Here is a 25755-nt window from a genome sequence, read left to right on the forward strand (position 1 = left end):
TATTTTGATGAATCACTCTGAAATAATCGATATGGTTTCAATATTTATATCTGAAGAAGAGGGTTATAATGAACTTTTAAGTTTAGATAGTAATCTAAGCCTCGGACCTGATAATATTCCTGCAAAATTTTTAAAAGAATGTTCGTCTAATTTGTTGAAACCTATGTATTACATATTCAACTTATCTCTTCAAAGTGGTGAGTTTTTAGATGCTTGGAAATTTTCATACATTAGTCCCTGGTCTGGTTCAAAGCAAGATGTGGAGAAGTATCGACCCATTGCCAAGTTGCAATTGATTCCTAAGATTGTGAAGAATATAGTCTATGAAATTTACCAGCATGGTTTTGTCCAACGTCGATCGACTGCAACTAATTTGACTATTTTTGTAAACTTTTGCCTAAAAAACATGGAAAACAAATGCCAAACAGATGTAGTTTTTACTGATTTTTCGAAGGCATTCGGTAGGGTTAGCCATCGAATTTTATTGAAAAACATGTCATTCTTAGGTTTTCACTCAACACTCCTTAAATAGATAATTACTTATTCAATCGCTCACAATTTGTTAAAATTGGATCTAAATTATCTTTCAAAATTAGAAATTTCTCTGGTGTGCCACAGAGCAGTCACCTTGGGCCCTTGTTGTTTCTACTTTTCATTAATGATTTACCCACGGTGATTATTTTTTCAAAAGGGGTATGCTCATTTTCGGCCCGGAGTGTACACCAATGAAATTGGTATCAAATTAAAGGTTGTTTTAAGCCGGATATATCTGCAAAAATGTTTTGTCGATAACTCATGGGAGATCCGAGATATTTGAGATTGAAGTTCGAAATGTCCAACCATTAAAAATCAGCACTTTTTCGACATAAATGCTAATATCTTTGGATATAGAAAAGCTTGAATTATTATTGTCAAAATGAATAAATTGTTGAAGAAACTCTAAAAAATTATATATGAAAATAAAGGTTGTGAACTAAGCTACTTATTAGTGCTTATTAATATCATAATTGAATTTTTAAAGATATTATTGTACAAAAGTTTGCCTAAAAATGCTTTTATTCAAAGGTTTGATTAAAAGTAACTCAAAATATATAAATTATAGAAAAGTAATTTTTGTTTCATTTAAAAGATATTTTTGACACCTTTATTTTAATACCTTTTTGATTTTCCTAGCTTTTCTATATCCAAAGATATTAGCATTTTTGTCGAAAAAGTGCTGATTTTTAATGGTTGGACATTTCGAACTTCAATCTCAAATATCTCGGATCTCCCATTAGTTATCGACAAAATATTTTTGCAGATATATCCGGCTTAGAACAACCTTTAATTTAATACCAATTTCATTGGTGTACACTCCGGGCCGGATGTCCCTTATAAAATGAGCAATCCCCTTTCTGATGTTTGCGGATGATGTGAAAATCTTTAAGTCAATTGCTGATAGCTTAGACTTACTAAACGATATCGATGCATTGAATGAATGGCGTTGTTGAATGCTTTAAACTTAAACATAAATAAATGCTCAGTTATGTCTTTTTCAAGCTCCACTGCGCCAATATTTTTTGAGTACAAGTATCTACCATATTGCATTACAAAAAGTTATCTTTGATTAGAAAGCTAACGCTACGTCTGGATTTGTATTTAGGAATTCCCAACAATTTAGGGATCCTTATACGTTGAAATCCCTTTTCGTAGCATTAGTTCGTCCAATTTTGGAATATTGTTCTATTGGATGGTGCCGTCTTTTTAAAAAAATATTTGACTCGTATTGACGAAATTCAAAAAAGATTTACTAAATATGCGCTTAGAAGACTGGATTGGTCTGCTTGCTTGATATCGTATAATAGTAGGTGCTTATTAATTGGCATAAAGAATTTATCTTGTAGAGGAACTTACTTCTCGGTAGTATTCGCAAGAAATGTCATAACGGGTCTAGAGACTGTCCCCCTCTTCTAGCTTTGTTTGGTATATATACGCCTTCTAAAACCTTAAGACCTAGAAGTAATATTTGTTGTATATTTCTAAACATGCAACTAACTATGGTCAAAATGAGCCAATCACTAATGCTTGCATAAATTTTAATCAATATGTAAATGTTGTCGAACTTGATCAAAATAGAAATATTTTTAAATCCATTATTATGGAAAACATTGTATAAAGCTATTTTTCATTATAGTAGTTTTTAAGAAAAATGTACTTAGTCTAAGAGAGTTATCATACTTATAGACGTAAATAAAATAAAGACGTTATTTCTGTTTGCAAACAATTATTTTTTGTTTGTAAAATGTTTGAGGTGACAATTATTTTTTTTAGTTTTGTTGATTAATAAAAAAATCGTTAATTGGATTTTTTTCTCAAAACTTGCACCTTTTTTTAAACTGCTATAGTAAAAAACCACCCACTCAATATTTTGAGAGTGCTTTCTGTATTGGTTATCTTTATTGACTGTATAAGACCATTTATTTTAAGTCTATATCTCTACTAGTTTTTGAGCTATGGACAACGAAAAAAACTTCAAAGACGTACGGACGTACTAACGTACGTTCACACGCACGCACAGACATCTCTATAAAAATCTTATATTTTGACTCTAGGGACCTTAAAACATCAACAAATGTCAAAATGTTTATTTCGACAAATCGGCCCTATTACAATTACTTCCTACGTGAATTTAGGAGATAACCGCTCCAACGATTTTCAAATACAAATTTTAAAAAGTTCAGCATTTTTTGAGAAATCAAATGCCATTTGAATTTTCGAAAACAATTTGTTTTTGCAGGTACATTTTTGAATCCTAAAATACATGAAATATCTTTAAACAGACTCTTTGGATACATGAGTAAGTTCGTGCTACTGAGGCGTGCATTTTATTGTATTTTTCGACGTGTACGTTTTGAAAACCAATGCTATCAACTATTTAAATTTAAAATTTTCAATTTCAATTAATGAAGACATAAAGCTTATAGTCTAAAAATCAAATTTTTGTATAGGTACATCATTCAATATGTTAATTTTGATATGGAACTAAATTTTGTTATTTCTATGAATGTTTTATTTTTTCTTGTGAGAAAAAAAATCTTGAACTTAAAAAAATTTAATGAATTATTGAAATTTTTGTACGTTTCCTATGTGTTAAATATATATTTTATAAGTACGACTACAGAATTGAACTAAGATTAAAAGTTAAATTTAAAACATAATAAATCCTTTAATTAATTATCACTTCTGTATAATTTTGACTATAAAAGACAAAAGTATCTTGTAGATGTCACAATTTAATTCATTACAATCTACCTACACTACTTAAAATTAAATTCCATTTAATTTGTCTCATCCCTTATTCGCACGAATTTTAATGAATTTTCTTATAAATAATTTACTACGTGTATGAAATATACAAAAGCATATGATTCCAAGAATAAATCAGCAACTTAATACTTAAAACGAATCTTCAATTATTTCGATTTATTTGAGAAAATAAAAAAAAAAAAACAATACAAATAAAAATTTACAAAAATATATTTCCAAAAAAAATCCCTTCGTTTAAATCTGATATTCATACATCATAAATCCCAAGGACCAAGGACGGTTACCCTTACATCACACACGACACACACAACAACCCAAACCAATCCAATCCAAACCCCATCCAAGGGGATACAAATAATAAGAACGTATCACTTTTTGATAGACTCCCTCGAGGATGGCAACACGCAAAAAAAAAAAAAATCTTTTTTGAACCGATTCAGTGATACGAAAAAAAACAAGTTCAAAATAAATATCTGCAATAAATATTGTATCAAAGGACACTTTGGGGTATTTTTATTTTTTCAATATTTTCGTGTCTTTTTTTTTTTAACGACGACGATTTTCCAACAGGTTTGTCATTCAACCCTACAAAATCAGAACGCGTAAAAATTGTATGAGCAGCGTGCATACTCGAGAGCACTCATGACAATGGCTTCGTGGCGTTTTAATTTTCCATGCTTCATATTCGTATTGAACTCAAATAAAATTAATGATCGAAATCTTCCTTCAAACAACATTAATCATAATTTATTATACCAACGGAAGGATGGTATTTCAAAAAAAGGAAAAATATAAAATAAATAATAAACAAAACATCAATTTTTGTTTGTTTGTTCTTTTTGTCTTTTATATATTACCTACATACAAATTTAGAAACTGTCACAATGGGAAAAATTATTTTTTTCTTGTTTTGCAAAATTCTTCCATTTTCTATTGACTTTCTCTCAAGGATCAAATTATCATCATGTTGTGTGTGAGTGATATATACTACGAAGTACACCACGATGATGGGTTGAGGGGTGAAATCTAAGGGTTCTTTTATGGTTATATTGTATACTGAGCCGATACATTCGTAATATAATGAAAATCCTGCGAAAATATTTTTTAGTGTCTTGATTCAATAGACAGAAGCTTTATTCATACTCATACTACGCTCCGTCCTATACTCGACTCGAATATAAGCGTAACTGAACCGAATTGTCAAACAAGTGCGAGTATATAGCGTTGATAATTTTATGATCTAGAAAATATAATAAAATTTATTCGCATATTATTCACAGCAGGATATTGTGTATTGGTAGAATTTTTCTTTTGACAGTAGGGATTTTTTTTCAAATTTGACAACTTAATCATAAATGTAACGTGTTGGGTTTATAAAGGGGGCCCAAAATTGATGGATGAATAATGTAATAATAAGTATTTGTACTTTTTGATCTCCCAATTTAAGGGCTATTCAAAAATTTGATAAAAGGTATTACATTATAAGATTTTATAAATTAAGGACCTTCCAATTCATAGAATATTAAAGAAAATCTTAAATTAAATCAGTTTTTAAAAATGCACTATGTAAGTTCTTAATTATAAAGACACTGTTTTTAGTGAGAATTAATTTGACAGTCTTTCTGAAATAGCCTTATAAGTCATAAATATCTAGACATACAAATAGTACTAAATGTAAGGTGCCTTATCACTGAAATAATTTGTATTAACTAACAGCAGACGATGTCACATCTTTATTGTTTATTTAATTTTATTGTACTTCTTAGATAAAAATTAATTTAGGGCCATTGATCTAATCGTTTCGCTCCCGTATTAATATATCCAAATGGATAATGGAGTGAATGTGTATTATATTTATGAAAAACCAAGAAAGGAAACCGAAAGTACATTAAAACTTTCATTATTACGCATAGTTATGTCGGCACGGCGGCATTCTTCAAATTTATTATGAAATCACCATACAAAAAAGAAACTATCAAAACTTATATAAATGTACATAATAATAAATTCTAAGGAGCTATAAAAATATGAATCTGCTCCTTCTTAATACATACATGAATGGTAATTGCTTTTTAAGTTTTATATTGTTCAAGTGTTTTATATCCGTATATTCTAGCTATTCGTAACGCCACCACTTCCGCCGCCGCCGACAAAACGGAAACATTCAAATATTTGTATTAACTTCCGGTTTATTGAAGTATGAATGTTTGTACATATTTTATTATATTTCCAAGAATAATTTAGATTTAAATGAATATGTATATTGTTTGGTTGTTTGTAAATTTTCTTTAAACTTGGAAATTGCGAAATTTTCAATTGTTAAATATAATATGAAAAGATGACAGCTCCAAAAGTGAGAAATACATAAATAGCGGGTTGTTAAAAATGAAACCTCATATTGGAACAGCCCAAGCCTATAGAAAAAAGAAACGTTCCTTGATTATCCAGAACACTTTTCCAAATCTATCAATGTATTGCAAAAATTGAAGTTGATTAACATTCCAAAATTGTCAAGTCTAATTTAAAACACTCTTTCGGTTTTTATTTCGAAAACACGAGTTTATTTCATAATTTGTTTTTAAATCTTTAATTAATCGTTATTGGCAAAATTCAAAGGAAAAATTTGCAAAAAAAATCATTCTTCAAGACGTTTTTTATTAATTCAAATTATATAATCAAATCTGAGTAAATATCTTAGAGAAAAATTTAATCAGTGTCAAAATTGGCAAGAACTGAAAAAGTTGTGAATTTTTTTCTTCGTTGAATTCATTACTCGGGGTCAACAAGTTTGATTATGCTAAAGCAACTTCATGATCACCTTCAAAAAAATTTGATTTTACAGATTTTGAACAATGCCATTTTACTTCCTGGGAATGAACTTCTTGCCTTTAAAGATAAGATTTTAAAAAAATGGGTCCCCCGATTCCGTCCGTCTGTTTTTTTTTTTTTCTCTAAAATTTTTCTTAATTCTAGAATCCTGAAAATGGAAAAGTGAAACGTATATTGATAATTTCTAAATAACTGACATTTTATTTTTTGAAATTAAATTTTTCTTGCACGTATACATTTTTTAAAATTTAAAATACATCAATGCCTCGATTTGCTTTTTTTCGAAGTTGCGTTGATTCTGAATTAGTACTTATTTTTACTGTGCGTCGTTACCTTTTCGAAGTAGCGTTGTTTTGGTTTGCAGTCTTAAATTTTGTTTGAATTAAACATTTTTTTTATTCTTTAAAAGATGGCCATGAATTCTGATTCAAATTACACGCCATGCCATCAAAATTCGGGGATTCCCTCGGGAATTAGACCTTAATACATTGCTAACTTGTCACAACGGATATATTGTCTAATAAATAACTATTGCAACTGGAATTGCAATTTATTAGTAAAGAAGATGACAATTCAAATTCAAAACCTGAAAAAAGGAGACCCTCTAAACTGCACCAACTATAGAGGAATAAGTCTACTTAACATCGCCTATAAAATCTTCTCTGCCGTAATATGTGAACGTCTAAAGCCCATCGTCAACAAACTGATGGGTCCTTATCAGTGTGGTTTTAGACCAGGAAAGTCCACAGTTGATCAAATATTCACATTACGGCACATCCTGGAAAAACCCAAGAACACCAAATCGACACCCACCTTCTTTTCACCGATTTCAAGGCCGCATATGACAGCATATACAGGGACGAGCTGTATAGAGCCATGTTTAGTTTTGGCATCCCTGCCAAACTCGTCCGTTTGTACAGGATAACCATGGAGAATTCACGCTGCTCCATAAAGGTTGGAAAAAACTTAAAAGAACCTTTCGATGGCATATTAAAGGTATAAAAAACCCTTTTAGTGTTTGCTAATTATAAAAAAAAAAAAAAAAGACAAGATGATGTGGTGTCATGTGATTTTTTTAACATCGTGCTTTAAAGAATAGTGCAGAGCTCACACGTCAACACTAGAGGCATTATCTTTCAAAAGTCTGTCCAATTACTGGCACATGCTGATGACATTGACATAATCGGAAGAACTCAGCGTGATGTCAATTGGGCTTTTTTGAGTATTGAGGCAGAGGCGGCAAAAATGGGTTTAACGGTTAATGAGGGCAAAATAAAGTACATGCTGTCGTCAAAAAAGCACATACATCACCGACGTCTTGGTCAAGGACTTCGTCTATCTAGTCTCCGCTGTAAACGCAGAAAACAACACAAGCGCTGAGATCAAACACAGAATAACTCTTGCTAACCGCTGTTTCTTTGGACTAAGAAAGCAATTGAGTGGTAAAGTCCTCTCTCGAGGGACCAAAGTGTTGCTATAGAAAGTAATTGTAATGTGTCCGATTTGTCGAATTGAAAATTTTGACATTTATCGGCGTTTCAAGGTCCCTTCAGTCGAAATAAAAGATTTTTAGAAAGATGTCTTTGCGTGCGTGTGTACGTAGCTTCGCATATCCATATACTTCCGTACGTCTGTTTGTCCATAAGTCCGTACGTTCCAGGCGTTTTTTTTTTGTCGTCCATAGCTCAAGAACCAGTAGGGATACTGACTTCAAATAAATTTTGTTATACAGATAATAATGCAAAAAGATGCAGAAATGGCTCTCAAGAAAATTGCGTTTGTGGTTTTTTTACCATAGCAGTTTAAAACAAAAGGTAAACATTTTTGCTAACCATAAATATCTTACGAAGCAATGACGCTAGAGACTTGAATTAAATTTTATATTATATATTGGAACGTGGTGCCAAACCAGTATATTTTTAGGAAAAAAATCTGATTAACGGTTTTATTTATAAATGAAAAAAAGAGGCTGGGATGTGACCCACACTGATAACTTCCCATCCCGTCTGTCGATTTGTCTTGCTTAAAAGTTTGCCTATATGTACTAGTATCAATTTTACCAAATTTGCGCACTATTTTTTATAGATTTTATTTTTTATGAAAAAACGGACTGTTGGATTTTTATATAAAAATCACTGAATATCGAAAACAATATTTTCTGTAAACTAAAATAAGTTTGAAGCCAATATTTTTAATTTTTGAAAAGCTATTTCAGTCGAAAGTAAATTTTTACCAAATTTTAGTATTGTTTTTAGAGTTTTATTTTTTGTAAGAAAACCGTCAATTCGATTTTCTTCAAAATTCTATCGAATGTTGAAAACAATATTTTCAATAAGAAAAAATTAGTTTGAAGCCAATATTTTATAGTTTTGAAAAGATATTTGAGTCGAAAATCAATTTTTACCAACTTTTGTTAATTTTTTTTTTAGGTATTTAATTTTTTGTACAAAACTATCAATTCGATTTTTTTCAAAATTTTACAAAATGTTAACAACAATATTTTTTGAAAGATAAAAGTAGTTAAAAGCCAATATCTACAATTTTTGAAAAGATATTTGAGTCGAAAATCAATTTTTACCAACTTTTATTAATTTTTTTTTAGGTTTTTATTTTTTGTAAAAAAACTGTCAATTTCATTTTTCTCAAAATTTTACTGAATATTGAAAACAATATTTCTTATAAGATAAAATAAGCTTTAAGCCTAACTTTGAAGTTTTTGAAAAGATATTTGAATCGATATTTGATTTTTACGAACTTTGAGTAATGTTTTTTTTAGATATTTATTTTTTATAAAAAAACTGTCAATTCGATTTTTCTCAAAATTTTATCAGATTTCAAAAACATTATTCTCCGTTGCTCAAAATTGTTTTGGAGATGAAATCATATGTAAGTCGTTAAATTTAGGAGGTGACAAATTTGTATTTCAGTTTTTTTGATTTAGAAAAAAAACAGTTATATTTATTTTTTTCAAAAAATATACTCCTTTGAGATCACGTTACAGTTTATTATATAACATTTAACTCAAGTCTCTAGCGTTTTTAATTCGTAAGATATTTAGGGTTAGCCAAAATGTTCACCTTTTTTTTAAACTGCTATGGTAAAAAAACCACCCACGCAATTGTCTTGAGAGCCCTTTCTGCATCTTTCTGCCATATTATCTGTATAACAAAATTTATTTGAAGTCGATATCTCTTCTGGTTCTTGAGCTATGGACGACGAAAAAAAACGTCGCGAACGTACGGACGTACGTACACACGCACGCACAGACATCTTTCTAAAAATCTTTTATTTCGACTCTAGGGACCTTGAAACGTCGAGAAATGTCAAAATGTTCAATTTGACAAATCGGACCCATTACAATAACTTCCTATGGGAAGTTAAAAAACTGGAAAAAATGTGTCACCCTGAAAATTTACCGAATAAAAATGTCATCTTCAAACCAAACCAATTTTGTGCAACGAAAAATAGCGTTTCTAACATCTGGTAAAATTTTGAGAAAAATGGAATTGACATTTTTTTATAAAAAAATAAGAACCTACAAAACATATATCTTAAAGTTGGTAAAAATTTAATTTCGACTCAAATATTGTTACAAAAACTTGAGATTACGGCTTAAAACTGATTTATCTTATAAAAAATATTGTTGTCAAAATTCTGTAAAATTTTGAGAAAAATCGAATTGGCAGTTTTTTTTACAGAAAATAAAAACTTTAAAGAAAATTTAATAGAAGTTGGTAAAAATTGATTTTCGACACAAATTTCTTTTCAAAAATTTGAGATTATATCTTCAAACTAATTTAAACTTATAAGAAATATTGTTTTCAACATTCGGAAAAAATTTTAATAAATCGAATTCATAGTTTTTTAAAAAAAAATAAAAACCTAAACAAAAAAAATTAATAAAAGTTGGTACAAATGGAATTTCGACTCAAATATCCTCTCAAAACTTTGAGATATTGGCTTTAAACTACTTTTATATTTAAAAAAATATTGTATTCAACATTAAGTAAAAAATAAGAACTTAAAAGAAAATTTTACAAAAGTTGGTAAAAATTAAATTTCGACACAACTATCTTTTAAAAATTTTGAGATTATGGCTTCAAACTAATTTCACTCAAATCGATTTGACAGTTTTTTTCACAAAAAAAACCTGAATAAAAAAAATTAATAAAAGTTGGTACAAATGTAATTTTGATTCAAATATCTTCTCAAAACTTTGAGATATATTCACTAGACCACTAAACTTTAAACTAATTTTATCTTTTAAAAAATATTGTTTTCAACATTCAGTTTCGAACTTTCGACTCAAATAGCTTTTAAAAAATTAAAAATATTGTCAGAAAATATTTTTTTCGATATACGTTCCGTGTTCAGTTTTTGATATCATTCATCTAATTTATAAAAATTTAAGAAATGCTACTTAAATTGATAAAAATTTGTTTTCGACTAAAATTCTTTTTAACAAAACTAGATTTTTAAACTTAACTATTTCTTTATATGAAAAGTATTGTTGGTAATTTTAAATTTCTTAAGAATAATACAAACTTTTAACGAAGACAAATAGACAGACGGGATGGGAAGTTATCAGTGTGGGTCGCATCCCAGCCTCTTTTTTTATAAAGTTATTTACTATTTTATTTTGTTTGTATTGCATTTATTGTTTTGTTATGTTGGTTTTATGAATGTGATAATTTTTAATATTATTTTCGCTTTTAAAATGTTTACTTTGTTGAATTTTCTTTTTAAAAAGAAGTATTTTCGTAGCTCTGGAACCCATCTTCAATCTTTACATGGCTTCCTTTACAAAATCATAATTCACTTCGCGTCGTGTTTTTTTGGAACGTAACCACGATGCAAAGTGAGGTATTGGCAAGAAATATGTTTACACAGGCTCATTAGATACGTAAGCAAGTTCTCACGATCCATTCGTGCATTATATGGAAATGAATTAGCCAATTTTTGAAAAGCTGTAACTTGAAAACGCTTGGATCAACAGACATAGTCTTAGCCTCAACTTAAAGTGAACTTAGTAGTTTTAAGATCTTAGAATATAATCGTAAAAACTCGTTCTTCTGGCAATAACCAATAAACTAGAAAAACGTAAATATTTCTTGAAATTGAAGATTGTACAAATGTATTTTTAAAACAGAAAGAAATAGAACAAATTTTAGCTTTTTATACAAACAAATTTACATGTTAAATTAAGTTTATATGTTTCTTTGGAAAATTAAATTTGTTATGAAAGACATGTATTGTTTTGGCCTTTTATCATCCCATCTTTTTAATTGATACCATGTCATTTTCCATTCATATCTCCCATAAAATTAAGTAAATTGAAGTCTTTTCTTAATTAAATTAAAACATTTAGCGAAATGTTTGCAATTCTAAAAAAATTACGTGCATACATAAGTATACTTGTACTAAATTATTTGTTTTTTAAGCTTGACTTGTTTCTATATTAGATTAGAAGTTAAATAAATATACAAAAGGTCTTCCTTAATTCAATTACTTAGATCAAATTAAATTTCTCCATCACAATTTCATCTCACAATAATAAACATCAAAACTCAAACCAATTTTACTTACTTATTATATATATACAAAACAAAATGCAATTAATTAAGAAAATGAATACTGATCAACATTGACAAAAGGTTGTCAATCAAAACAGTAAAGACATTACGATGATAGGTATACCTATATACATGTACTCTATAGGTACAGGTTGAGGTGAAAGCAAGCTCTCAACACGCCACGTTCGTCGTCGGTGGATTCGCGTCGCATTGGTGAAAGCAATTCATCGCCCACGCCAATTCCAATACCCATGTCGGCCCTTATAAATTATTCACGCAAATCAATTTAATGACAATTGCTGACAATTAACAAAACCCACCATATTGCTCCGCATGGGTGCAGCACCACCTATAGTCCGTCCGTCCGTTCGATCAACAAAATACCCATGCCTTGACTATGTTATCCCTTATTTCGTGTTCTTCCTGCTGAGGACTTCAATTTAACACACTTGTATATCCATACCTATGTAACTACTGTGGAAGGAAGGTAGATACAAATTTTCTATGTTTAAATTAACGAAATTAAACCTGTCGCCAGGACACAACTTCCTGATGTTAACGCCGCTGTCGCTCGCTGCCGACGAATACCACCACCGAACGCCCGCCCTATGCACCCTTCCCCGTTCCTCCGTTTCCATTGTTTATCGATAGAGGTGGCAGAAGAGTCTCTATCTACTTTGTACATAAGGAAGGTCTTAGCATTGTGATTAATTATAAGAGAGATATTCATTTGTCATGGCAACTGGTCATTGATTGTGCGTGTTAGCATGAGTTTGGGCAACTTGTATCCCTTTACGTAGATATATCGCATCCATCCTGATTCCTGCCAACCTGAATAGTCCTTAGAGAAAGGGAAAAATATTATTAAATAAACAAAACGTTTATGTGTCCCCTGTGTCAATCCCTGTTTGGATGTCCTGTGTTGTGCTGTGCTCTGCTCTGCTGTGCTGTGACAATGAGAACAAGCGACCGATCCCGATGCCGTCGAACAACGACGACGACGACGACGTGTTGTTGTCCTTTTTTCGTCCGCATGTTTATTTTTTAATGAACTCTCTTGAATTGCATTATATCCTTGTTTCTTATACACAGTCGATATAGATAGGTATGTATGTGCATGTTGGGAATGTTGGAATGAATGGCTTTGCCTTTTTTTGTGTGTTGCATGTGACCCTTAAAATTGGTCAGATTAACGCGTAATTTGTCGTTGTCGTGTGGCACGTTCATCGTTTCGTTATATACGATTGGATTCTGGAAGCAGGTATCATCCAGGACTTGCGACACGTGACTTTATAATGTAAGTCACTTGCATTTAGTATACATCGCCAGTTCTACTGATTAATGAACTTTTGACGTTCGAATAAATATATATAAATGTAGATGTGTAAAGTGGAGGGATGCACAGGAATGGTAGGTAATAAATGAAGCTCCCAAGGGTGATATTTTATTCTTAAATAGCATTGCCAGCAGTAGTGAAACTTTTTTTTTTTTAAATAAGTTCGGGAAAATAATATCTTACAAATTTCACATCGTTGAAACTTGTTCAATTTCTCCGTCTTATTTTTGACAATCATACCGAGTGATATCCTTTCTCGATGTTTTTGACCAAAGTTGCCTAAAAGTTTAATATACCATCTGTCAGAATTTTTAAAGTGCTTTTAACTTTTCTTGTATTATTTACTTAATGCTGGTAACGCTCTTAGCTGCAGAATGCTTGAACATGTCACCGACACCGGAGTGTAATCGCCAATGTCGTCGTCTTGATTCTTGTCTAGGAATATTCCATACAAACCCTTATAGTTATATGCGATATGGAGGGTGGAAAAAAGGTATGTATGTATGTATTTCACTTCAATGATTCTCACTCGTAATCGTTTTTGCATGCACGAATTGAAAAGTTAAAAACGTGTATGCACATCAGCCTCTTTTCTGACACGATTGATTGTTCAAATTTGTACACACAATTTCCTTATGCGTGATGCGCGTGAGGTTGTTGGTGGGATGCTTGATGCATGAAGGTATGTATTTACGTGTGTTTCAATTTGTACATAAATATTTATTGGAATGTCTTTATACGAAGTATAGACTTTCATGATGATGCAGACACATTTTGTGTAATTGCATTTCTTTGTAATTTATTGCCGGGAGCTGCAGCTTAAGTGCTTTTACTTATTATTTATATCGTTCTGAGAAACTTATGATCCTAATCATACAAAATAGGTTTACAACTATGTATGTTTGAATTGTTGACGGAAACTTGTACAAAATACTTACAGGTTAATTTACATTTCTATGAATTGTAACAGACAAAATAGAAATAAACGATTTGGTAAATAAATAGGGTCTTTTATTAAGGGCTTTGGATATGAATTAAAAAAGGGTATCTGTTATATTATAAGTTTATATTTATTTGAAGAACTTACTGCATAATGCATAAAATATAACATCTTTTAATTTTTCGCTGCAACTGTTTTGGAATGCGCACATAAAATGTTTAATTTTCAAGGATTCTAACACGTACATGATGCTGATTTTGACCTATAGTACGATTTATGTTGGCCTTGAGAACAACCGTATTGGCTGGTGCCACATTTGTATAGGCCCTTCGACTTTCCAATGTAGAGTATGTGTCGTGCTGCAATAGTGCTGTCGTTCGTTCTCTATCATACAATTTAAGCTCAAACAATATTGGTATTCATCGATGCAGTGAAATTTCACCTTACTACGAAAAGTTTTCTTATTAAGACGATTAAAACGAAATATTTCCTAACTTAACAATATTTAGCATACTAAATATTTAAATAATGAATAAACGCCAGAAAGTTTGGAAGGTATTGCTGACTACTGGAGATATGTCTTATAAATAAATTATTTAAATAAAAACTACAGCAAGCTGTACATAATTTCTGAATCCAGTTCGCGCAGTTATAACATTATTGAAAAAACAAAGTACGTGATTTCGACCACAAGAAGAATATTTGGTCAAATAATCAAGGCAGCGGAACATGAATTTGAAGTAGTGTCATCCTTTAAATACATAGGATCTATAGTAGTACCCCTTAATAACATATAAGACGAAAGTGGCCACTTAAAACCAACAGACCTATACTACATTGTGTGAAAACTTTTTAAATCCATAGTCCTAACCACAACATCTAAGGTGCTGGTGTACAGCAATATGGGTCTGAAAGTACTCGCATGTGTTTCCGGGAGTTGGAAACTTAGTAAAAGGCACTCTGACCTCTAATGTGCGTTCGAGAGGAAAGTCTGGCGGGAAATTGTTGGCCTCCTATGTGAGTAAGGACAAGTCTGGCGACACATGCTTCATTGAAGCTAATATTAAGCTTGAAGCAGCAAGAAAGAGCTGGCTCGATAATTCATGTGTAGTCCATTTATGGTATAGATGATAACGAACCAGACCAGGCTTAAGTCAGAACGCCCTGATCTTTGAGGTGCGTTACTGGCTGGTGTCAGCTGGTGATCACAATAAACGGATCTACTTGTTCAACGAGAACTATTAAAGATGGGGCCTATTTCAGTCATTTTGCAACTTTGAAAAAAAATAACCTGTAAAATAAAAGTGCAAAGTTTTTCACAAAATTTCTGATGTGAAAAGACTATTTTTAGACTTATTGAAAAGTTAAGTGTGTTGACGTCAGTTTTATTAAATTCAAATAATTTATATTCAAATTCAAATAATGCACACAAAATGCATACTTTTAGGCATTTTGTTCTAATAACGTAACGCTAATTAAGTTATCATATGTTTTTAATGAAGTTGAGTAATGTGTAAGCTTATTTTTGTTATTCACCTCTCCGCAAACTAAGTTTGTGTATTCACCACCGTGATAGTCGCTTTGACTAAGCTATATTCTTATTTTAATTTCTTTTGTAAGTTAGTTCTTAATTTATCTTGGAAGAATAAAGACTTTGTTAAATAACATTTTAAAAGGTAAAAAATTGGTTATTGTGTTTTTATTACTTTGGTACTGCAAAGATTTTTACATTTGCAGCTTATTGTTTGACCCTGGGATTTATATTGGAATCCCCCCAACATTTTTTGGTCCAATCGAGCCGAATGCTGATTTTTGGACAGCAATTAATTTTGTCAACCCAACTCATATCCCTTTGAGTTATTTTTTTTGGAAAAAATTTAATTGATCTTGATCATTGGATGGAATCTTTTGGACCTTTGCGAGAAAGTCTTTTTATGCAAATTGTGCGCTCCTATTGGAAATCCTAACTCCCTTTACCCAAGGTAGGTGCTGTGCATTAAAATTTGGTGATGATTTTATACATTTATTTGGTATAATTATAGTTATATAAAATAATTATTTTTGACAGTGATTAATATAATTTTATTAGTTTATCAATTTTATTGGCTTATGCAAATTTAATTAAAGACATTTTAGTTAAAAACTTATTTAATGAAAATTTGATTTAAGTGATATAAAATATTTTAATGTGGGTATATTTGATACGATTTTTGATCGAAAGGTTTGAGTACAGTTTCATTACGGTTTAACTTTAGTCTTGTGTTAAAGTACAGTCTCCCTATGGTTTCTTATTAATCTCGTGATATAGTACAGTTTTCTTACGGTGTTTTTTACATCTTTATATTAATTGATTTTCTGCTATTTTCTTGGTGAACAACAATTTATTTTTTGAGATAATTTTCGGTTCTTCTATTTTAAAAGAATTTTTTTGGTTTTTTTTTTAAGTAAACTTGTTCAGAAATTTAATTATTTCTATTTTTTTGGAAGTTTATTGCAATTTGTGCACTTTTTTTCTTCGTTTGAGAACAAGTTGATTTTCTTTTTCATCGTTTTTTTGAAAATGGCTACATCAAAAGATTTTTTTCTGAGCGTAAAGCAAATAAACGAAACAATTGAAAGTTTTCGGAATGTACCAAATAAAGATACAATGACTTGTGGTATGTTTAAGGTTTGGAAAAAGGAATTCGAAGATTTATGGAATAACTTTCGCACAGTGTATGCAAAATGTTTAAGTAATGAGGATAAAACCATAGACGATGAAAAATTATCGACAATAAAGGCAAAATACAATTCAGTATCACTTAATTATTTCAGTACAGTAGGCAGTTTAATAGATAAAATTGAGATGGGTACAAGTAGTAAAAACAAGGAAACCGAAATTAAAGAGGATGTAAAACATTCTCAAATATCTGAGTCCACTAAAACAGATTTTGGAATTAAAGTCCCACCTTGTGACGTTGAATGTTTTGAGGGTGATTACAAATCCTGGCCTACCTTTCGTGACATGTTCACATGTATTTATGCAAACCACCCCCGTTTAAGTGATGTAGAAAAACTGTATCATCTACGCTTAAAAACCAAAAAAGAAGCTCATGATATTGTCGACAAGTTTTCACTGACTGCAGATAATTTTACTCTTGCGTGGGAAGCTTTAAAATCCCAGTATGAAAATAAAAGGATCTTAATAAATACTCAACTTAAAACACTTTTTTCAATTCCATCGATTACTATTGAAAGTGGATCTGCCTTAAGAAAATTACATAGAGCCGTGCGCGATTGTTTAGGGATTCTTTCAAGTTTTAACGTTAAGACTGAAAACTGGGATCCGATTTTAGTTTTTCTTGTTTCGCAAAAAATACCTGAAAATACTTTGTTCCTTTTTGAACAAAGTTTGAAAACAGAAACAGAAGTTCCAACCTGGCAATCCTTGGAGGATTTTCTCGCTTCCAGATATAAAATTCTTGAAGCTGTGGAAGAAGTGACGCAATTCTCCCGTAAAAAAGCTAATAACATTTCAAATTCAAATTCCAATTTTAAGAAAGTTAACTCATTCCATTCTGCAGAAAAGAGTTTTTGTTGTAAATTATGTAACAGTAATCATCCCTTGCGTTTATGTAAGAAATTTTTAGACATGAATGTTGCATCTCGACGTAAGCTGGCTCAATCCCAAAAGTACTGTTACAACTGTCTTGCGCTCACACATTCGGTATACGAATGTAAAAGTAAAGTGTCCTGTGACAAGTGTGGTAGACGACACCATAGCTTATTGCACTTTACTTCACCAGAACCCACCCCTTCCGATACAAGATCTTATTCGCAACCCAACACTTCATTAAGTACCACCCCCATACAGTCCACTTCTATTGCTCAGCAACAACCATCCATTAGTTCAGGAAAAGATGTTTCATCCGATTCTTCAACTCTTCAAAGTTTTCTGGTAAACCAGAAAAGGAATATTTTGTTAGCAACAGCTTTGGTTAAAATCACTGTTCATAACCAAACATTTCTCCTGAGAGCTTTGATCGACCCTGGATCTGAAGCTACATACATATTGCAATCTGTAGTGACCCGATTAAGGCTTTTCACCCGTTCAACCAATGCGTCTATTTGTGGCATTGGAGGAGTTCAAAGCGAACTTTCAACGAGTATGTGTCCTCTCACTCTCGAATCTCGCATCAACCCTGATGTACACATTCCCATTGCAGCTGTAGTTTTGAAAAAGCTGACAGGTAATTTGCCATCGCAGACTGTTGACGCATCAAACTTGGTTGAGCTCAAAAGATTGCGATTGGCAGATCCTAATTTTGATACACCCGCTTCTATAGATATGTTGATAGGAGCAGATATTTACCCTCTTATTTTGTGTGAAGGTATAAAGAGAGAAAAAGACCTTTCTCCAATTGCACAAAATACGGTGTTTGGGTGGATTATTTCAGGCCCATGTAATGAAAATCCAAACAAAACAACCCTTAATACATTTTTTATGAGACTTTTACTTCTGAAACAAATTCAAAAGTTTTGGGAACTCGAAGAGGTTCCATATGTCAAACCCTTATCTGATGAAGATAAATTTTGTGAAAAATTTTATGTGGATACCACAATTCGAAATAAAGATGGTCGTTACATAGTGAAACTTCCATTCAAGCCGAACTTTAACGTTTTAGATTTGGGCCTTTCCAGAAAGAGTGCAGTTTCTCAGTATCTGCGTCAAGAGAAACGTCTTCTTAACGATATGTGTCTGAAAGAAGAATACAACAAAGTTCTAAAGGAATATGTTTCGTTAAAACATATGTCCTTTGTGCCACCATGTAGCCTAAACCTTTCCAGTCCGCACTTTTACCTACCGCACCACGCTGTGGTAAAACCAGATAGCGCTTCGACAAAGGTAAGAGTTGTATTTAATGCAAGTGCATCTACACACAAAGGAGTAAGTCTTAACGACATTCTTTACAGTGGCCCTGCTTTGCAAAACGATTTGCAAACTATTTTGTTAAGATGGCGATTATATCCATATGTTTTCAATAGCGATATTGAAAAGATGTATCGCCAAATATATGTTCACCAGAGTCATCGAAAATTCCAACGGATTATATGTCGATCTTTTGATTCAGAATCAGATTTAGCTGATTTTGAAATCAACCGAGTTACGTTTGGAGTTAACTGTGCTCCATACTTAGCAATCCGAACGTTGCACCAACTTGCTTTGGATGAAGCAAATAAATATCCCTTAGCAAAAGAAGTGGTGCTTTCGGATTTTTACGTTGATGATGTTTTCTCTGGAGGTTTCAGTCTGGATCTAGTCCTAAAGATTCAGGAAGAATTGAAATCACTTCTTTTGGCTGGCGGATTTAGTTTGAAGAAATGGACCGCAAACCACCCTCGCTTGTTGGAAAACATCCCTAGGGGGGATGTTTTAGATCAACACTTTCTTATGTTCGAAGAGTCTTCACATTCGAAAGTTCTGGGCGTTGGGTGGAATGCGAGGGAAGATTCATTTTATATTCGTTGTGAACTATCTCCTCTGCCAGATTCTTGTATAACAAAACGTGAATTGTTTTCAAATATTTCAAAAATATATGACCCTATCGGTTGGCTAGCACCAACAACAATTTTATTAAAAATATTGATGCAAGATGTCTGGAAGGACAAAACAGAGTGGGATGTTCCCATAAAACCCAACCGTAGAGAAACTTGGAAAGAATTTGTGAAATCTTTTCCAATTATAAAAGATATTAAAATCCAAAGATGGATTAATTATACCCCAGAGATGTGCGTAGAAATACACGGCTTTTGTGATGCTTCTCTCAGTGCGTATGCTGCCACCGTGTACTCAAGGATCTCAGATTCATCTGGAAACGTTTTTAGTTACCTTCTTACCTCAAAAACAAAAGTAGCTCCCCTGAAAGCTATTTCGATACCTCGGCTAGAACTTTGTGGAGCTCTTTTGCTGACAAAGTTAGTAAACGCTGTACAAAGCAGTCTACGCCTTGAAAACTGTCCTGTCTATCTTTGGACGGACTCGATAATTGTACTTTATTGGATTCGTGACTGTCCATCTCGGCTTGAAACCTTTGTCCGTAACCGGGTGTCTAAAGTACAAACTGAATGTCCTCCAGGTAGCCTTTGGAAACATGTTCCTTCAGAACAAAATCCCGCTGACGTCGCTTCTCGAGGTGTTATGCCTCAAAACTTAATAAATAATACCCAATGGTGGCACGGTCCAAGTTGGTTAAAGTCTTCAAAGGAAACTTGGCCAGTAACAAAAATTCAAGAGGACTCTGAATGGAATCTTGAAATAAAACAAATAAAAAGCTTCGTTGCGAATCAAAATGTCAGCCATGACATTTTGAAAAGATTTTCGTGCTATGCTCGTGCTGTAAAAGTAATAGCCTATTGCTTTAGATTTATCAACCTCGCTTCTTCCAAAAGAAAAAGGTTCTATCCCTATAGATACTTATCTAAAAATTTAAGAAATCATGAAATAGTTTTTGTAAAAACCCGCCTAGTTATACTAGCACAACGCCTTTATTTTAGTGAAGAATACAAAGCTCTTTATAACTCAAAACCATTGAGTAAATATAGTACAATTTTGACTCTTAATCCCTCCCTAGACCCTGACTTTGTAATTAGAGTAAACGGTCGTTTAACAAATGCAAATTTGAGTTATAACGAAAAATTTCCCATTATTTTGCCATATTCATGTCCATTATCAAAATTGTTGGTTGGATTTGTCCATAAAATTTCCCTACATGGAGGGAACCAGCAAGTTTTGTACTTAATGCAAAAAGAGTTTTGGATACCAAAATTAAAAAACTTAGTAAAATTCTGTGTAAATAATTGCTTAGTTTGTGTCTTGCACAAAAAGAATTTTCAAACCCAGCTGATGGGAACACTCCCACCAGAAAGGGTAAACTATTCGTTTCCTTTCACCCATGTAGGATTGGATTTCGCTGGCCCCTTCGAACTAAAGGTTCAGAAGGGTCGGTTCTATCAAGCCATAAGAGGTTATGCTTGTCTTTTCATTTGTTTTTGTACAAAAGCTGTACATTTAGAAGCAGTTGGAAGTCTCTCTACTGACTCGTTTTTGGCAGCTCTCGATAGATTTGTAGGACGAAGAGGTGTGCCCCAACAGCTTTTTTCCGACAATGGGACTAATTTTGTCGCTGCTAATAAAGTTCTTACTAATGAAATTCGAAAGGTTTTGGCAGACTCAACCTAGGAAGCTGAAAAAACGTACTTGCCTAGGAATTTGAAATGGAACTTTATCCCACCAGGTTCTCCTCATATGGGCGGCCTTTGGGAGGCCGGAATAAAGTCCTTTAAAACTCATTTTAAGAAAGTTGTTGGAAACTCTAAGCTAACTTTCGAAGAGTTCTCTACACTGCTCGTCAAAATTGAGTCTTGTATGAATTCCCGCCCTATTTCTCCAATAAGTGAAAATCCTTTCGAACCTTTACCCTTGACACCAGGTCATTTCTTGAAAGGTTCGCCATTGCTTTCCTTCCCTGAAAGACAAATTGGTGAAAGTACCACCCTAAAGAATTGGCAAAGAGTTCAACAAATTTTACACTCCTTTTCTAAGCGATGGAAGGAAGAATATTTAACTGATCTTCAGCGAAGAACAAAATGGAAATTTCCTAAACGTAATGTCGAAATTGGAGACATTGTGGTTGTGCGAAATGAAAATTTGCCACCCACTCAATGGCGTCTTGGAAAAGTTGTGGCTGTTCACCCAGGGAACGATGGAAAGGTACGCGTTGTTACACTTAAAACTCAACAAGGAGATATTCTACGACCTGTAGTGAAATTGTGTCTTTTGCCCGTCGATCAAGAATTGTTTCAGGTGTATCATGCAATACAAAGAAAAGAATAATAATAATTTATTAAAATTTATTTAGTTTTTGAGATTTCATATTTTTATAAATACTTTTATATTGCTGAATGCACAGCACCTTATGAGTTTTAGTTTTATACATTTTAATTTTAAATTTATTTCTGAATTTAAACCTTACGAATTTAAACCTTTAAATTTACTTATTTACATTGAATTTATACACTCCTATTAACATGTCTGAGTGAGTAAGGGCACTCTTTAAACAACCCTCGACGTTGGATCTACTAACTTTAATTTTTTTTTCCTGGGTAGCGAATCGAGGCGCTTCCATAACAAATACCTCCACCGATGGAATAATTATAACGAATTGAAAAAAAAAAAAAAAAAAACAATCTGCATTTCGGATACACGGATTTTACTCTTTGCATTCCTGCAAAGGGAGGCCGGAATGTTGACGTCAGTTTTATTAAATTCAAATAATTTATATTCAAATTCAAATAATGCACACAAAATGCATACTTTTAGGCATTTTGTTCTAATAACGTAACGCTAATTAAGTTATCATATGTTTTTAATGAAGTTGAGTAATGTGTAAGCTTATTTTTGTTATTCACCTCTCCGCAAACTAAGTTTGTGTATTCACCACCGTGATAGTCGCTTTGACTAAGCTATATTCTTATTTTAATTTCTTTTGTAAGTTAGTTCTTAATTTATCTTGGAAGAATAAAGACTTTGTTAAATAACATTTTAAAAGGTAAAAAATTGGTTATTGTGTTTTTATTACTTTGGTACTGCAAAGATTTTTACATTTGCAGCTTATTGTTTGACCCTGGGATTTATATTGGAATCCCCCCAACAAAGTGTTTAACAAATTGAAAATACAACTTTGCAATTAATTCGCATTTGGAAAAGTTGCAACGTAAATCTTTGATTATGTTTATTAAGACTAAATAATCAGACAGGCCCGAATTAAAGAAAATGGGTGCCCAGGGCTATTTCTATTTGAGGCGCCCTAAAAAGATATAAAACACAAACAAGCTAACCCTTCATAACCCAGAGCGCCGTAAGCCCCAAGCGAACCAACCCAATAACCCAAAGCGTCCTAAAACTCAAGAGAGGCAACCCAATAACCCGGGGCGCTAGGAGTCCACGCTGTCAGAGATGATGCGCCGAGGAGTTGACGCATCGAAAATCCAAGAAACTATCCCCCAAGTGCTCCAACCCCCGATAATATTAAGAATTTTTGATACCAGGGTCTAATTATTAATCGGGGCTCTTTTTAACGTTTTTGAAAGTTAAATGTGTTCATTTTTCAATCGCAAATAAAAACTCGTAAACCCAAAAGTGTTAAACCCACATAAGCCAATTTGTAATTAATCCAAAAACCATGAACTCAAAATAGTCAGACCATTTCTTTTTAATAATTCAAAACTCTAAAAATAAAAGTAACAAATTATGTAGTAATAAGGATTTATTAGATTAAATGAATAAGTTTACATTATAAATAACAATTATTAAACAATATTTTTTTTCTTAATTTCATTTCAACAAAATCTTGAATCAAATCATTAAACTCAATCGATCTTCATAATTCGGATTCGATCGCTAAACGAGTTAAAGGTGATAATCTTTCATCCAACATTGAAGATCGGTTCATATTTTTTATTCTTTTAAGGACTGAGAAACATCTTTCTGCTTCACAATTAGCTATAGTTATTGTTACGAATATTCTAAGGGCTATATAAACATTTGGAAAAACGTCAATCACTTGTTTTTCAACGATCCAGTTAAGTATTTTAAATGATGAAATAAGTTCACTTTTTTCTTTTGGAACTTGAAAAGAAAACACTGCAATTTCATCATTTGAATACGCTGCTCTAGTTCGTAAGTTAATTCAATTTCTAAATCTTTCGACTAAATTTTTTGCTTTTATTTTTACTTCATTTTCACTCATGCTTAAAATATTGCAAGCAAATTCGAAGATAACAGTGATGTAAGTGTAAGCTTCAATCCTCACATAAAAAGTGCCAATTCTACGTTTAAATCTAGTTGCACTTTTTGCAAATACGAATTGGTGGCGTCAAATCTATTTAAAATCTCTTTCCAGAATACCGCCATAAAGGCATTTTCAATTATAATAATTTTCGATTTTAAAGATGAAGAATTGACTGAATTTCGTCCAGTCAGTTCTTTTGGGATTTCTGTAAGGCGGAGGGTTTTTCGACTCGAAATTAATTTGAAAAAGAATCCACTCCAATTCTCCACTAATAAATTACGGTTGTTTACTAAAGTAACATCAAGCACATCCTCCCATCCATCATAAATTTCCGAGCTCGGAAAGACGAAAGTGGGAATATTGCCCCTGTTACAAATCACCTCCGGAGGTGATGGTGCATTATGGGCAGAGTAAAAAGAGGCCATCAGCAAACCCTGTGTATTCTTATCTTCAAATCTGACAACTGTCAGATCGGGAGTGCTAAAATTTGGACATAAAAAACCTTTTACATATTTCTTAGCTAAAATACAAGTTCTGGGATTACCTTGGTCTTGATCTGCGGTTTTATAAAAGAGGTCGTATTGGTTGTCTTGGAGGCCTCGCACCTTGAGGCCGTTTATCGACTGTTCTTGGATAACGCCAATGTCGAAGTTTTCCTCCCTAATGAAAACTGTCAGATTATCTGAAGCACACTTAGAGTGCTTCAGATTAATCTGGATGACCTTCAGCGCTATTTTTAATTACTTTTAGCTGCAGAGCTGGGGCCGGGAAACTCGCTGGGGATCTCGACTCCGCTTATAACATCGTCAACCTCGACCAGATTTTGCCTCTGAAAACCGCGCATCCGGTCCTGTCCGCTTGGCTTTATGCTCATGAGCGGCAACCAAATGCGAGCCTTCGGTTGTGTAGGGTTGTCCTTAGCTGGGATAAGCTTGAGCTTCAAGCCCTCACAGTCATTAGTCATAACCTTAGCAATGCTTTCACTAAGGAAATCCCAGAAAACCTGTCCGCACACTTAATTACCCTATACCACCCGAGCATCTCGCCAGAGTCAAAACTAGGGTAGGGGCCCTCACTGTTTGATATAATGTATGAAAACACCATCTCAGACAGCTTGCCCTAGGTAGAGTTCCACACGTTCAGCAGACCTTTGCTGTTTGTGGAGAGCTCATCCACAACTGCTATGTGGAGGTCATCCCTGACAACCTAACTAAGAGTACGCAGTTGCGCTGCTCCAGAAGATCGTGCTTTCACTGGCTTTGTCAGGTCGACAAGCTTGCTCTTTTTCTGAGACGTGCAGATCTCTACCTGAGATCTGTTTCGTTTAACGGCCTTTTCTCAACAACCTTCTGGTACTTTTTTATCTTGGGCGTCCCTCTCATGAATCACTTCGGTCTCTTCATTTTTGGCAATCTTGGCAAGAATGTGAGAGGCCGTTTTGAAGCGGTTCCTGAGAAGTGCGCCTTCCGATGGTTTTTTGGTTCCTTGGCCATTTTTGGGGACAACTAATTTTGGTTTCATTTTTGGGGTTAATTAGATTGTACAGCCTAAATATTGTGATGGGGCCGGGGCTACAGCCCCCACTAGCCCCCCTATTAATCCTGCACTGTATGCAGACGGTTGCTTTGCTTACTTTGAAAACATGTTCAAATTTTAAATATAAGTTCCAAAGTGTATTGTTTGATGAAACAAAAAGATTAAATATTTTTCAAAATATCAAAACTTTTCACTTTTCAAAAAAGACTTGAGTTTAAGTGAAACGTGATTTGCAAAGTAAAAGTGCAAAGTTGCAAATAGAGCTTAGGACTAGATCTCAGTTTTTCGAGCTGATGATGACGTTGATAATTAATTTTTTTCTCTGAAGCCCAATCGCATCAAATATGTTTATATCTGATCCTACTTGTACATTTATGAAAGCACAGTCATTTATTTGTATGTGTG

General features: G+C 32.7%; 1 protein-coding gene across 1 annotated transcript; it reads left to right on the forward strand.

Annotated features, from left to right (window-relative positions):
* The first annotated feature begins 16631 nt into the window (after positions 1 to 16631).
* LOC129945207 (uncharacterized) lies at positions 16632 to 21857 on the forward strand. Its single transcript, XM_056054866.1, has 2 exons — positions 16632 to 20208; positions 21259 to 21857. The coding sequence occupies exons 1-2, from the start codon at positions 16632 to 16634 to the stop codon at positions 21855 to 21857; spliced, it is 4176 nt and encodes a 1391-aa protein (XP_055910841.1).
* The last annotated feature ends 3898 nt before the right edge of the window (positions 21858 to 25755 follow it).

The sequence above is a fragment of the Eupeodes corollae genome, chromosome 2, assembly GCF_945859685.1.
Source record: "Eupeodes corollae chromosome 2, idEupCoro1.1, whole genome shotgun sequence".
Taxonomy (NCBI): Eukaryota; Metazoa; Arthropoda; class Insecta; order Diptera; family Syrphidae; genus Eupeodes; species Eupeodes corollae.

Coding starts and splice junctions, on each gene's coding strand:
- LOC129945207 (XM_056054866.1), top strand. CDS start 16,632: ATGACTTGTGGTATGTTTAAGGTTTGGAAAAAGGAATTCGAAGATTTA. Junction 20,209..21,258: donor CCAATGGTGGCACGGTCCAA/GTTGGTTAAAGT, acceptor TTATCCCACCAG/GTTCTCCTCATATGGGCGGC.